The sequence below is a fragment of the Cyprinus carpio genome, chromosome B8, assembly GCF_018340385.1.
Source record: "Cyprinus carpio isolate SPL01 chromosome B8, ASM1834038v1, whole genome shotgun sequence".
In the NCBI taxonomy this organism is placed as follows: domain Eukaryota; kingdom Metazoa; phylum Chordata; class Actinopteri; order Cypriniformes; family Cyprinidae; genus Cyprinus; species Cyprinus carpio.
The window spans coordinates 23630118-23646559 of NC_056604.1; the positions used below are offsets into that span (position 1 = coordinate 23630118).

The following is a 16442-nucleotide window of genomic DNA, read 5'->3' on the forward strand; positions in this document are numbered from 1 at the left end:
AAATTAGCCTATTCAAAATGTAATAAGTTGCATAACGATTTCAATTGATTTTTTTAAAGCAATGTAACTGATTACATCTTGTTACTTTTGATTACATTTCTAAATTTCGAAAAAAAATTTTTATAACATACTATTTCAGTGTTTTCAAATGTTAATCATTTTCAAACATTTAAACTATCGAGGGTTAACCTTACAGTAGTACTCAACATGAATTATGTGCGCTGCAAATTCAAACAAGAAAACCAATCAAAAGCATCACAATAGCATTGCTTAAAGGGTTAGTTCTCTCAAAAATGAAAATTAGCCCATGCTTTACTCACCCTCAAGGCATTCTAGGTGTATATGACTTTATTCTTTCAGACAAATCCAATGGGAGTTATATTAAAAAATTATCCTTGCTCTTCCAAGCTTTAGAATGGGAGTAGGCGGGTGTTTTTTTTCAACAGTCCAAAAGACGTCAAATAAAGTATGCGCATTCATAATAAAATGGGCCTCCCACAACTCCGGGGGGTTAATAACGGCCTCCTGTAGCAAATCTGTGTTTTTGTAAGAAAAAAAATATTTAAAATGTTTTAAACACTTTTCTCTCACAACAGTCATACGTGCAAGTCATTCCGGCAGATGACGTAGGATGTATGCATTGCACATGCGCCTCTGAGATATTCTAGTCTTACGAGTTTGTTTACAGGAGCAAAGGAAGCATAGTTTCCTTACACTTTACAAAAGGAAAACATACTCTATTACTAAGTAACCTTGGTTCCTTGAGATACAGGAACTAGTACTGCGTCTGCTAAGACGCTATGGGGAAAACTCCTTTTTCTCCGGTGACTGAAGCCTTTTCAATAACGCAGTGTAACTGCTTGGCCATTCGTTTGTGCAGTGAATTAAAAACAAACTAATGGCCCGGCAGTGGAGCTGCACAAGCCTATGGCAACGAAGCCCACCAGAGCCAGCCAGAATGGGTGGGGCCAACTGGCTATATAAGCCGGCATTCCGCCATAGGATTCTTAGGTTACTTCAATTGAAGCGACAACTGAGTTGTGCAGCTACATGGCACAGCTAGCAATGCAGTACTCGTTCCCGTATCTCAGGGAACCGAGGTCATGTTAGTAACTGAGTATGTTCCCTATCAATACTTCACTCGAACTAATTCTGCTAAGAAGCTATGGGGAACCAGTACAATCCTGCCGTGCTATGCTAGAGGAACGACTAATACTTGAACTTGCCTTAAGCACCAAAAGGGGCCCAGAGGGACCAAGTATTTTGCAGGGAAGCCCCGCAGGAGGCAATAGGGCCAAACTCATGGAGGTCAGCCAGGCCTGAGTAATCGTTCCAAGAGAATTCAATACAGCCTCAGAACTCAGTGAGGGCCAAGAGCATACAGGAAGAAGGCAAACGCCTCAAGAAATGGTTTGTCATATGACAAGAGTGAGCCCGTTTATGCAGACAGGACCTGGGCCTGTAAGGTCGGGACGTACAGATTATAAAACCTGGTAAACGTGGACAGCGAGGCCCAGCCAGCCACTGCACAAATCTCTGCACACTGCTAAACCAAGCCCAGGAAGAGGGGACACCTCTGGTTGAGTGGGCCCTTACTCTCATGGGGCATTGTAGGCCCAGAGAAGAGTATGCTAATGCAATTGCATCAATTATCCATCTGGAAAATCTCTGCTTCATGACTGGAAACCCTTTGGTGCAGCCACCGAAGCATATAAAGAGCTGTTTCGACTGCCTGAATGGGGTGGAATGACCAACATAAACTCTCAACGCCCTGCCGGAGCAGAGTAAATTCAACTCTTGGTCTTGCTCCAAAGAAGGAAGCGCCGATAGATTTATTACCTGTGCTCTGAACAGAGTAGAGAGCACTTAGGTACGTAACCATGCCTTGGCATCAGGATGACTTTAGAGTCGCTGGGCCCGAATTCGAGGCAGGTGGGGCTCACAGAGAGTGCCGGGAGATCTCCCATATGCTTTACCAATGCTAACACCAGTAGCAGAGTGGTTTTTAGCATCAGGGAACAATGGTCAATGGTCTAAAGGTTCCTTAGAGCCCTCAACACCATGAGCAGATCCTATGTAGGGACGGTGTTGGGGTGAGGCGGATTGAGCCTCCTAGACCTCTTCAGAAAATCCATTGGCCAGCTATAGAATGTGAGATGCTGCTATAGATGCTACATAGAGCTTGAGCATGGAAGGGGAGCGACCCTTATCCAAAAGCACTTGGAGGAAGAACAATATGTTGCAGGAAACTGGGTCTGTGCCACGGCTGTACACTAGGCGGAAAAGACAGACCATTTAATGGCATAGAGGCATCTTGCCTATAGATGGTGCTCTATCCTGAAAGATTGTATTTAGTACGCTCTGTTCGCCTGAGAGAGGAGTCCTGTCTCAGGGGGATGGGCCACAGGGCTGCTGAGAGCAACCAGGACTGCTCTGCGAACCAGTGTTGGTTCCTTCAGAGTGTGGCCACTAACAGAACCTTGTTTCTACCAGAATGAAGAGGCGCTTCGAGGAGAGACCTGGCAATTTATATAGGACACCACTGTCATGATGTCCGAGCAGACTAAAACGTGGTGTCCCCTTAGGTCCGGCAGAAAGGTGCGAAGGCCCAAACATACTGCCGGCATTTCCAGGCAGTTGATGTGAAGCCGAACCTCCTCTTTCGACCAGTGGCCAAAAGTTGGTTTGCCATCGCACAGTGCTCCCCAACCTGTTTTGGAAGCGTCTGTCGAGACGACTTTCCTTCTGCAGACCATTTCCAGGGGCATGCCCCGTTCCATCCACTGAGGGTCTTTCCAAGGGGCAAGAGCTGCTATGCAGGCCTGTTCTGCCTTGATAGGAAGGCATCCAAGATGCCAAGTGTGGGGTCGAACTCATGGTTTCAGCCATTGCTGAAGGGGCCGCATGCTAAGCAGGCCCAACTGAAGTACTGGAGTACTCGTAGCAGACGAGGTAGGGGTGGGTCTGCCTTCATTGAAGAAGGCGAACCGCGAGCAAAGCAGAGCGAGACATAAACTCTCGTAGAGAGCGGTCTGTCTCAGTAATCACGGCCTCAGTTTGAGCATGGCCCAAGCGGCGCGCTCAACTCAAAGCTGTCAGCGATATGAATCATTGGTGACAGCATTCTGCTCCGATCCACTTAGAAGGATTAAGCCACTTGACAAATGAGGGGCCCTGATCTTCACGTGTAAACACTTTGGGAGATCAAAGAGCTGCGTGAAAAGTGACGCACGCGGGGGCTTTGCTGGAGTGAAATCATTCAAGTCTAGGGTTGGGAACCGAAAACCAGTTCTTATTTAGAACCAGTTCTGTTTTTTGAAAAGAACTCCAACTTTCATAACTGTGCACGTTGTTTTGTCTGATTGTACATGTACCGGCAGCGCGCAGCACCTGCCACCACTAAATTACATTATATTTGTCCCATATCATCATTAATATACATACTGACTTCAACTTGGACCACTAAGGGTGCTTTCACATCTCTAGTTCGGTTCATTTGGTCCAAACCAAGGGCAAACAATTATACATTGTAGCATTTTTCAGCTTTTTTGGTTCCTTTTCACACCACGCTGATTGCTTTGGTCCGAACCAGTTGAAACGAACCAAAATGCAGTCACATGACAACATCCACATCACTCATTGTCCATGACGTATTTCCTAAACTGCTTTTCGATTGGTCAGAATTTACGTGCGGGAAAATTCACACATAAGAGGAAAAGCCAGCAAACAACACGGAGACAACACAACTATGCAGAGACGACTGGGCGGGCTGGTTTTGTCCCTGGCCATAATCTATTACATTGTTTGTATACACCACAATATGCAAACAATACATTTCTATAATGAAGCGCGGATGCGGCTTGAAAACAACGTTCTAATGCACTGCAAATGGCGAGCGGGCATCGCTCGTAACGTCAAGCGGAGGCGTGCATTAATCCACGAGCTGCCATGCTAAAGTGCAAACTGTCAACAAACACTTCCTCATCCCATAATGCACATCGCAGCTGACTACGGCAGCTGGTTTAGTCCAAAAATAATCAGTACTTTTTGCAGTTGGGTCTGTTCGAGGTCGGATCACGTTCTCACCAACAAACCGCTCCAGAATTCGTTAGAAAGCGTACCGATACCACCTCTTCAAGCAGGTCTCGGTACGCTTGTTTGGTCCGCCTTTGGTGTGCACCCGAGTGCGATTGCTGCTTTCACACCTGCCCAAACGAACCGCACCAAAGGGGGAAACGAACTCTGGTACGATTCAACCGAACTAAATGAGGCAGGTGTGAAAGCACCCTAAATAAATAGACTGCTATTGTTATGTAAGTATGAGGGTTAGATAGTTTAGTGTACAGGTGGAAAAATGTGGAAACCACTTATTGCATCACACCATCTCCTGACTACATTATTATTTGTAAAATACGGATTTTATGGAGTGTGTATACATGGTTATAAGGCCAACCAGCTTATTCCTGCTTGAAAAGCAAAATGTTATTGATAAAAAATGTCAACTTTGAAGCATATGCCGATTGATGGACTAGCATTACTCAACATTACTTACTACCATCCAGCAACACTACATTCAATGAAGGTAAAATAGTAAAAAAAAACATTGTGCATTTTTCCTTACCACTATTTTTTTAATTGTTTAATGATTTTAATGGAACCGGAACTGGAACCGTTAGGCAGAACCGGAACTGGAAAATTTCTAATGATTCCCAACCTTACTCAAGCCTGATCTCTCATTCCCGTGAGTTCACCGTTTCCTCCTCCTAGGTAACTGGGGGGAGAGAAACATGAGAGTGGGGGAGGCGGGGCTGCAGACCATCTCCGATATGAGAGCGAGCATGTGGGCTCTAGGCTTTTTAATATAACTCCCATTGGAATCATCTGAAAGAAGAAAGTCATATACACCTAGGATGCCTTGAGGGTGAGTAAAACATGGGCTAATTTTCATTTTTGGGGTGAACTAACCTTTTAATTAAATAGCCTTTAAATGGGGGTAGGCATTGTGCACATCAAAACAATAAGGCAAAACAATAAAAAAAATAATATTATTCAACATATCCTAGCTTTTTGCAGAAAATATTCAGATTTAACCCCTTTTGTAATCGTTAACATTTTCATAAGTAACTGTAATTTAATTACACATTTGTTCTCAGTAACTGTAATGGATTAGTTAAATTTATTTTATAATTACATTACGTAACACCATTACTCCCCAAAACTGGTTAAGTGTGCATGTTAGCGGATATGTGCAGTGAGTTTCACAGGGGTGTGTATTGTGTATGTGTCGGTGTGTCAAAGTGAGAGAGAGTTTCCGCAGCAGGAGGACGAAACCTTTGACTCTTCCAGGAAGGAATCAAGCTTGCTTCTCTCGCTCATGTGGAGCGTGTGTTTTTCACTCTTTTCTTTCTCTCCTCTTTCTTTTCAGTCTCTTCCTGATTTATCGCTCAAGTGGTTTTCCATCCGATCCATTCCTCTGTTCCAGCTTATCTGCTTTGTGTGCCAACAGATGGATTTGTGCGTTTATATGTGTGTTGGCTCTTGTGTCTTGACCTTGCAATTTCTCTATGCTTCGCTGAGGTAATACCAGCCGTTTGTGTCACACTGTTCGCCACGGGACTGTCACCTGAACATGTGTGTTTTAGCCATGCTCAATGGCTCCCCGTAGATGCTTCAGTGGCGTGGCAGAATTTCAGAGCCCATCTTGACGGTCACATCCGCTGGAGACAAATCAGTCCCCGGGATGCCGTGTTAGCACATCGGTTTTGCTCTTAAGCTGCTTCTGTCTGGTGGAAAACAGGATTTATTTTGCTCTCTTGAAATGCATGGTTGACCAGAGTTCACTACTCAAAGCTCCTCCACAGACCACACGCAATATTTAGAGAAAGTAAGCTGCAAAGATGTGTCGTTTGAACATCTGCATTTGAATATCAACACACATTCAGTGTTCAGCATCTCGGCCTGTAAGGATGAATGATTATAGAATATGTTTATACATATGTATGATTATTGGTCATTTACAAAAATGCTTCCATATGAAAATCTTAGTATCAAAATGCCTGTTAATTTCTGAGGTGCGGAGAGAGGGTGGAGGGAAATAAAAAACAAATTGCTCAAATTCACTAAAATACTAAATTTTGTAGGGTTAATATAGTACACTAAAGCTAAACTCATAAATATTTGTATTACTTAAAATGAAACTTGTTAACTGAAATACAATAAAATATATAAAAACTTTAACTTTAGCTAGTTGTGTAAGCAAAATTGGCATTTTCATTTAGATTATTTTGATGAACTAAAATACTAAAGTATAAACTAAAATAATTATAATACTGCTGTTATAACGTAAAAATAATGCTGATGTATTAAAAAGGATACAAGATGATAATAGATACAAGTCAGGGATTTTAATATGACAATTTCTTCATCGTTCAAAAACAGATGATCAGAGCTGTGCCATTCATATTCTGTTGGTCTAAGATGTAATAATATTAAACTTCTGGCTCTACACTGTCTCAGTGGTGTCCATTTTATTCCTCCAAATGAATTTTAGGAGAAACAAAGCTGGTCCCTGAAGTGAAATGTCTATTAAAGAGCAATAAATAATGTCTGTCAATCTGAGCGATGAAAGTTTCCTTTGGCAAATTTTCCAGAGCATACAATGTCTCATACTGCCTAAATTTATAAGCGAGATGAACACAAAACCAAACCAACGATTTCCTTGTTTACAAACGAAGAAGGAAAGTCATACTGACAGAGACAAATGTAACAGACTGTTTGCTTTCTCACTGTTTAAGCAGACGTGCCGTTGCGGTCGGGCAGCAAGGGGAAACTTCAGAAAATATAGCACTGTGCAGTCTTTGCCAGGCATTTCGGTTCTGTGTGGAAGTGCAGGGGGCCTTTATGTCCCACTGCAGGCCATGATGGGCACACAAACAGTGTAATGAAACATTAAGATTTTTTCCCCTTTACATGCGACAGTAGTTGCCAATGGGCAACCCATGCTTTGATGAGCCTGTGTGTGTGTGTGTTCAGGCGATTCCTGTCGTTCTGTGCAAAGTTCAAGGCAGAGTTTCTGGAGCTAGCCGCTGGCTGCTCCGTAATTAAAGACTGATCTTTTGCACCCACACAGGCTGCACATGTGGCTTTGTATGTGTGTGTGCACTGATCAGCAGATTTGAGAAAGGGATCGTTTGATTGTGTGTTTAGTGTGTGTCTTACCGCTGTGACTTCGCGCACAGACTCCCCTGTTTCTCTCTGGATTTTGCAACACATAGCTTTAAGCAAACGCACAAAACAAACTATGCATGACATTTTGTTTGAGTTCACGTTGTGTTCTGTTTCATTTTGTGACTTCGCTTGCTTGTGTGTTGTTGAGAGTTGACAAAAACATATTACATGTTGCAAGATAAAAAGAGTGTTTCAAACAGATTTAAAAAGGAAAGAGTCAATTATGATTTGGGTTAAATAAATTAAGCTTTATTTTATTAGTATAATGTGAAAAATGTATGTATTGATACATTGTAGTATTCCTTGTTTTACTAAATTTAATTTATGAAAAGTTTATTGAAATATCAAACATCGTGTAATGAAAATTAAATTAGATGTTGTTGTTTTACAGTAATTTTTAATGGAAAATGTGCTTAATTGTCATGAAAATAATGCAAAAATATGAACAGTCCTAAAAATATTAAGTTTATCCTTAGTGTGGTATTGTAGATTTATTGTAGATATGTATATATATACAGTGGGTACGGAAAGTATTCAGACCCCCTTAAATTTTTCACTCTTTGTTATATTGCAGCCATTTGCTAAAATCATTTAAGTTCTTTTTTTTTTTTTTCTCATTAATGTACACACAGCACCCCATATTGACAGAAAAACACAGAATTGTTGAAATTTTTGCACATTTACTAAAAAAGAAAAACTGAAATATCACATGGTCATAAGTATTCAGACCCTTTGCTCAGTATTTAGTAGAAGCACCCTTTTGATCGAATACAGCCATGAGTCTTTTTGGGAAAGATGCAACAAGTTTCTCACACCTGGATTTGGGGATCCTCTGCCATTCCTCCTTGCAGATCCTCTCCAGTTCTGTCAGGTTGGATGGTAAACGTTGGTGGACAGCCATTTTCAGGTCTCTCCAGAGATGCTCAATTGGGTTTAAGTCAGGGCTTAGAATTAGAACTATATTATTTAATATGTTTTAATGTTAAGATGTATAATTACTAAATATTAATTATTATATCATATCATATCATATATTTTAAATGATCTGTGATATAATAATAATTGTGTACAGGTGCTGTTCGTATGTGGGCCGGAGAGGAGGGGGTCCGCAGGCCATATCCATCGGGAAGAACTGTGATAAGTTTGGGATTGTGGTGCACGAGCTCGGTCACGTGATCGGATTCTGGCATGAACACACGCGACCCGACAGAGACGATCATGTCAGTATCATACGGGACAACATTCAGCCAGGTAGGAAAAACAACAGCGGCAGAATATCACTCACATTTGTGTGAAATGACTGTATTGAAGACTCTGTGTGCAGATTATACAACATCTGTTGCTAACTGAAAACTATCATGATGACAGAAAAGTGAGGTCAGCACTCCAGCTGCAATCATAAAAGACGATTTCAGTTTTCACAGAAGCAGTTATTACAGCATTTGCTTGGAACGGCACGGCCCACTTTATAAAACAAACTCTTGACTGCTGAGCTCAGCACAAATCCACCGCTGCACTCGCTTCTGATCAATGCTGGGCAAAACAGTGTTACTTTCACCTAAGACCTCATAACCCCTGACTTAATATACAGTGGCCTAGAACATATCGACACTTAAGACAAGTGCTTTTGATAGCAAAATATCACACTAAATGGCATTTATTTTAAAGAAATAAACCATACAGTAACACTTTACTTAAAGTCTTTATGCATAGTGCATTTATGTTCACTATCTAGGTTGTAATGCATTATATCTTTTCAGAAATAATTGTAACCAAAGTTAAAATGCATTATAAAATGCAAAGATTTATTGTCTTGTGTTTTAAAAGTGTAACAATAAATAGATAAGTATTATATTGTATTATAACTGTTGTTACAAGTATTATATAATACATTATAAGATGCATTAATGCATTAAAACAAGTGCTTAAAATGCTTTAAATAAAGTGTTAACTAACACACTTTTCAAAGCAAAACATTTCACATTTTTTTGTTTTGTTTTATATGATACACTCAACACCACAACATTTTGTGATGTTCTGTGATTATGAAACATTAGTGGATCATGTTGGTAGTTAATATGAATCTGTTCCCTCTGAAAGAACACCTGTGTGAATTTAAGCAGAACTGACATCATTCATCCACTAAAAAACACCAAACACCAGCCAAAACACTGGAGAAACTCTAGCGCTTGTTTGCAGAAGGTATTTGTTTTATGGTATTTTATATCGAATGCAGTGAAGCTCAGACCTTTTAAGTGTGAATTAACTGTCCAAATATGTGCGAGGCCCCTGTGCGCCTAGAAATATCTCAACCATGGCATATTTTGACTCCCGACCAGCTGTGCATCCGAGATCTGTCTGATGAAGAGCCCAACATTTTTCACACTTTTTAGGCAGCATTAATGAACAAGATATGCTGAAATAATGGCTGTCGTTAGACATCTGTGCAAATGGAGCTCATTACAGACTCATTATATGGCACAGAATGATTCTCCGCGGAGAGGAAGATTCATAAATAATGTCTGCGATTTTAAAAATTCACTGATGATAGAGGCTGTAAAAATATTATTTGTAACAGTTTTGCCCTTTTATTACATTAAATATTTTGAAGCACAATATTTAAGAGTCTTTCATAATAATTAGTGGCAGCAAACAGGAAATGAGCTGCTTGAGCGTGTGTGGTGTTACCATGTGAACCACCCAGGAATACTTGGGAATTTTCCCAATGCATGCTGGACACACAATGCTCTGATTTACTCAACATACTCTCTGACATAACAAATTTGAAGTATAATATGTCATAATAAACAGAATGATTATAATAGTAATTAATTAATAAATGTGATAATGCAATGATGAAAAAATCTTGTGAAAGCAGACAGCCTGTTTTGTTGAATGATCAGTATGGGCTCTTACTGTTGTCATCACTTCCTGTCTGAGTCGCATTCTTTGTTTCGTCTCATAGGACAGGAGTACAACTTCCTGAAGATGGAGCCTGGTGAGGTGGACTCACTCGGAGAGGTCTATGACTTCGACAGCATCATGCACTATGCTAGAAACACTTTCTCCAGGTAAGAACCTCTTAAGCATTGTCATATTTTAAATAATTTCCCTCCATATACCAAAATGTCCACCCCTTACTTAATCATAATTAATATAAAACACACACACAGACATGTTTGTTTCTGTGAACTGTGGGGACTTTTATTACTTTTATACTGACCAAATGATATTTGAATTAAATTGAAAAATTTTAATTAAAAATCGGTCATTATTTACTCAGCCTTGTTCTAAACCTATAAACATAATAAAAAATATGCACAAAAATAAACAGTGAAAGTGAAAGTGAAAGTGACGTGACATTCAGCCAAGTATGGTGACCCATACTCAGAATTTGTGCTCTGCATTTAACCCATCCGAAGTGCACACACACAGAGCAGTGAACACACACACACTGTGAACACACACCCGGAGCAGTGGGCAGCCATTTATGCTGCGGCGCCCGGGGAGCAGTATTGGGGTTCAGTGCCTTGCTCAAGGGCACCTAAGTCGTGGTATTGAAGGAGAGCGCTGTACATTCACTCCCGGACATTTAAATAAAGGCGCCTTTAAATAAAATGTATTATTACCATTAAATTTGAACTCCTAATCTCAAACCATTAGGCCACGACTTCCCCTGAAGTATCTTTTGAAGAATATTTAAGCAACGCTTGCAATGTAACAGTAATAATGGGGAAGAATATACATCACAATGATTTTAAATTTTAGGTGAACTGTTCCTTTAAGAAAATACATAGTTCTAATTGTTTGTGGGCAGCTTCACTTAGAAAGTGTTTTTGAATTCCACTGCACTTCTCTTTAATTATTTTTCTTCATAAACGTGCGAGGCGGATGTCTCTGACAGTTGCATCCGGTCTTGCTGTTTTGCAAATGTTAAAAAAATGCATTTCAAGAATCGTGTCTTTTATTCTTGTAACAGTCAAGATTCGAACAGCTCAGTTATTCACATTGCTTGATTGTTGCTCGTTTTTGATGAGGATTCCTCTTAGAGGTCGACCGATATATTGGTTTTGCCGAATAATCTGCACTGATATTTTTCCGGGCTGTGCCTGTTGCTGGAGCGGCTGAAAAGGGTCCAGTGTCATTATGCAGAGCGAGAGCGGCCTCTAGAGGTGGTAGTCACTGACACCTCGTGTTGTTTGTTTTGACCAAGCGGCAACGTTCCGGCCTCTCTCGTGAAACCAACAAGGAAGTGACGTAAACTGCAATTCATCGACTGCCAGCTGGAGGCTGGCTCCAAAAGGGAGTCAGTCCCATAGACTCCCCATGTTAAAATGCCCAACTTTACAGGAGAAAAAAATGTGTTTACAGCCTGGTACAAAAAGTGGTTTTTGTCTATATAGCTAATTTTGCCCTTCATGACAACAGTGAGGGGGGTAAATTTTTGTATAACTCATCCGATTAAATTGTATTAAGCCTTAAAGCTCTGCTTAATTAAGGGCGTGGCCACTTGAGTGACAGCTGGATCGCCGCTGCTGTCACTGCTGTCGAGCAAGGTGGGCGTGGTTTCATTAGCCAGCTCCCGCCTCTTTGCCCATTTTCGCTTTATCCAGGAGTGACGCACGGTGACGCACTGCCAAGATGGCGACGGCCAGCTCCGCCCACTTTGAGCTTCAAAAACACTCTTCAGAAACCTACAGGTGACATCATGGACACTACACCCATGTTTTATTACAGTCTATGGTTTTGACAAGTGAGGCTGCGTGCTGAACAGAGCGGGACACTTCAGAGACGGATTTAAAACCTGCCGCACCACAGAGCACCATTCACATAGTTTTCCAGTAAATTAAGTCATATTTGTCGCTGTTAATATATAAAATGACTTAACCGTAGGCTGTAAAATTTTGTTGTTTCCTTTTTTTAGCGAAATGCTTGTCTTTCTGTAGCTCTAATAAAGTATGCTTCTATCGGTATCGGTCAGTGTGGTCTAAGCTAGCTATCAGTATCGGTAAAATCCACTATCGGTCGACCTCTAATTCCTCTTTGCAGTCTTTTATGCTGAATGATGCTGTATTCAGCGCAGTCTCTCTGTGCTTCTTCTCATTATTCTCAGGGTGACCTCTGAGCGAGGCATCAGCAGTTCTGAGGCGGGAGGCTATCTGAGCATCTCTCTCCTCTTACACTCTTTCTGCTGAGCTTTCACAACGCTGCTATTGTGCTTCTCAGTGCCTGTCAGTTGTTCACAGAGCAAACTGGTCGGTTTCCATGTGTGTGGAAAGGCTTGGTTCAGATATCATCTATCCGTTCTCTCAGTGTCAGATTAATTTAATTAACTTCCTGATTCTCCTCATGCCTCATGATAGGATTTTGGATCAGAGTAACTGTGTAATGCAAGTTTGTGTTTGGCCAGATTTGAAACTTTATTTATTTATTTATTTTTAAAAGAAAAAATAGCATTTATTTGTCTGAAAAACACTAATGGAATGGTTTTCTCATCTCTGTGCCCCAGTGGACTGACTGACCTCTTTTTTCATTCTCAGATGAACACACACACACACACACACACACACTAAAACAATTCATTTCTGTTTATGACGTCTGTGAAACCACACGGTTATCCTGTAATTTAGCAAAGTGTACTCTGTTATCACCGTGGCTCTGGATTTGAGCAGAAAAAACTGGCTAGCTTTATGCTAAACACTGTTTGAGACACTTTCATTTTTCTTTTTTTTCAACAACCTGTTGTTGTTTTTGGAATTGGCGTTTTCAGTATTGTTTTAAGCACGTCAGTGCTCAGCTATGCCAAAATCCAACTGAAAACTAACCCAAATTAAAGTACTTTTTTTTTTGTGCTAATGATTATTTAAGTAGTATTTAATATAATCCTTAATATATCGGTATAATATACATAATATAAGTATAATTTAAGACTACAACCTTTTATTTTTAAACTAATACCTTTATTCATAAAGGATGAGTTAAATTGAATTTTTACATTGAATATATTCATTAAAAAAAAACATAGTTTACACATAAATATGAAGCAGCACAGCTGTTTTCATTATTGATAATAATAAATGTTTCCTGAGCAGCAAATCAGCATATTAGAATGATATCTGAATGATTATGTGACAGTGGAGTAATGATGCTGAAAATTCAGCTTTGATCACAGGAATAAATTACATTTTAAAATATATTCAAATAGAAAACAGTTCTTTTAAATCTTAATATTATTTCACAATATTACTGTATTTTTGGTTAAATAAATGCAGCCTTGGTGAACAGAAGAGATTGTAGTGTTTGTGTAAATTGAATTTTGGTTTTTGGCTACATTTAATCTTGAAGAAACACTACAGCATGCTATATACGAGGAAAATAAATGTTAACTGTAGATTGAGACGTCTTAGACTCGCTATCTCCATTTTCCTCTACACGAACTTTTGGATCATCCTCAAAAGGCTTTGCTGATGGGATTGTAGAATGTTATTCCCATTTTATGTATTTATCAAAAGTTTTTCCTGACTAGTTTTGACAGCAAACATTCCCCCAGAGCGAGCGTAACACGAGTCGAGGCACACGTCTATATGAGAAGAACCATCTGTTTCCTCTCCTTTTTTCCTCCTTTCCCCCCAATTGCGCTCTCCTATTCTGTTTTGGCATTTTTTATACATTTTTTACAAATTGCAGTTTTTTCATAGCCGTAGGGTTCTAGGTAGAATAGGGATTTTCTTGATAGTACCTGAGTTGCAGTGTTGTGAGGTGAAAATCTCTCTCAAATTATTTTTACCTTGAATTGTACTGTTGAAATGTTTCCGTTCGAGTGAAAAACCTGCCTGTTTAAGCCATTTCATAGTAAAGAGAGGAAATATGGAGTATCAGTTTTTAGTAATGCCTTTCGTATTCCAGTGAGTATTAAAGTGAGGATAGAAGTTGTATTTATTTGTTAGCAAGGACACTAAAGGACTGGTTTCCGTGTCTGTAAACCATCTTCTGGGAGTGTGCTGGAAAACTCAATCCCAGAGTTAAGTATAGCAGAACAGATATAGACACGGTGAACTCATCCAGGGCTTCCTCTCATTTCAGAGCCACCCATGATTATTAAATGATTACTAGATTCTCTGAGTTTATCATAAATACCTCTTCTCTTGACCCTCAGATGTTTTTACCCAGAAATGAAAGGGTAAGTTAGATGGATTTATGAGTCTTGGCTTTGTAATCAGGACATCAGAAAGCTCGCAGCAGCTTGAGAGAAGCTAACAGTGTTTGTCCACTGTCCTGTTGTCCTTTTTCCCATCATTCCTGCTGTGTTTGAAGAGTACTCGTACTGTAAATCTCCGTGGGAAGACGGGCTCTTTGATTGCACTTGTATCGGGAGGATTTCATGGCCTTCCCTCAGGTTTTTTTTATTTCCCCTCAAACCTTTCTCCTGGAGAAGCGGGTGAGCCTCCTAGCTTTTTGTCTGGGGCATGTTTTCCGACCTCCTCCTTTGTCTCCTGGCCCCCGTTCCACCCACCCTGCTCACAGAGCTTTTTCTTCTTCAAACTGGTACTGGCAAGTTGAGCCAAAAGCAAATAAAGAGCTTGCAGTATGTCTTCAGTGTGAGATGACACCAGCCCACACATCTACTGTTCAGCCCTGGACTCACAGACCCACAATAAGGCTGAGACCTGCCCAGGTCACATTTCACCACAAAATCAAAAGATAAAATAATATTTTACATAAATAAAATATTGTTTTAAGAGCATGATTTTTTTTTGTTTGTTTGTTTGTTTGTTTTTCAAGTTTGTGACATTATTTTCACGAGAATTAACCACATTTTCCTGATTTCCAGACTTTTTTTCGTAAATCTCATTATAGTGAATCTCATTACTTAGTCTTATTACTGTAATATACGTACTGTATAGCACACTTAATATAGTGATTTTTTTATTTTGATTTTAGCATTAACATTTTGATTAAAAATATTATCCAAATAATATTAAATAGGCCTAAATATTTTTTTTTTTTATTATTTGCCTTTATTGTTTTTAGCATTCAATAATTAAAATTCGATTTTTTTTTGTTTTTGTTTTTTTATTTGCATTTCAGAGATGCAAATTTGTAGAGGAAAATATGCCTAATTGTTATTGTAAAAAAAACAACAACAACAATAATAAAATATATTGTTGTAAATGAATTGTTTTACTATTTCCAATTATAAAAATTATGAAAAATATATTATTTTTTTCTTTGTGTGTAAGTATATGCCTAAAGATAAATTATTTAATTATTTACATTTTATACAAAATAATTTTTACTACAGTGAATATGGGAATATTATTATTTTTATACACATCAAATATAATGTAAGCTCTGTATGTACATTTTATAGTAGTGATACTACTATTGTTTTGGCAATATTAGAAAATATTTAGCAGAAACAGCTATAAACAACAAAAACAATAATAATAATAATTATTATTTTTATTTAAAAAAAGCTATTTTATTAAAAATTTTAAAATCAAAAATTAAATTGGTATTTTATATAAAAATAAATAAATTAAAAAAAAGTGTACTTTTTCGATTGAGTATGACCTGGAATTCCTCTTAAAAGCTTTCATGAGATTCACAGATATGGGGATTTTTTTTTTTTTTTTTTTTTTGGTCTCTTGTAGCTGTAAGTGTCTTAGATCTTTCTGATTTGAACCTGAAGACAGGACATATTTAAATCACTGCACTGTTTATTGATTTGAAATGTGGTTTGCATTTCTCTGCTGATTTCTCTCATATAAAGCTGTTAGTTGATGTCTGGAAACGCCATCCTTCCTTATTTGAACATGCCTGCTGTTGACTGGAAGGTTCCCATGGGAACAAACAAATGAGCAGACCCTCGCTGGCCACCGTCAAGTGAAAAGCTCGACGATAAACTAGCAAAGAGTGTCAAAGTACGAAAAGAAGGGCGAGAAAACAGACAGCTTTTTGATACTGAATCACTCTTTGCGGAACTGTGCAAACATTTTTTCAGCCTGAGCTAGCAGGACTGGAGAGCGGGGCATGTTGGAAAGCATTAATCTGTTTCATATTACTCAACATTTCTTTTGTTTATAGCTTACGTACAACCACATGATGTCATGACTTTTAAGGAATTGGCCTGGAGCGGCCAATCAGGAGTCCTGTGATGTCACGCAAGAGATTATTGTGCCGTGTGAGGTTGCCAAGTAGAACATGAATTCAGG

At 39.2% G+C, this 16442-nt stretch overlaps 1 protein-coding gene across 1 annotated transcript in view; it reads left to right on the forward strand.

Annotated features, from left to right (window-relative positions):
* LOC109104348 (bone morphogenetic protein 1-like) overlaps window positions 1-16442 on the forward strand; it is a 66080-nt gene that overhangs the window by 24093 nt on the left and 25545 nt on the right. The window contains exons 5-6 of the mRNA XM_042730170.1: window positions 8300-8478; window positions 10193-10298. Coding sequence (XP_042586104.1) covers window positions 8300-8478; window positions 10193-10298 — 285 coding nt within the window. The remainder of the gene's footprint in view (window positions 1-8299; window positions 8479-10192; window positions 10299-16442) is intronic.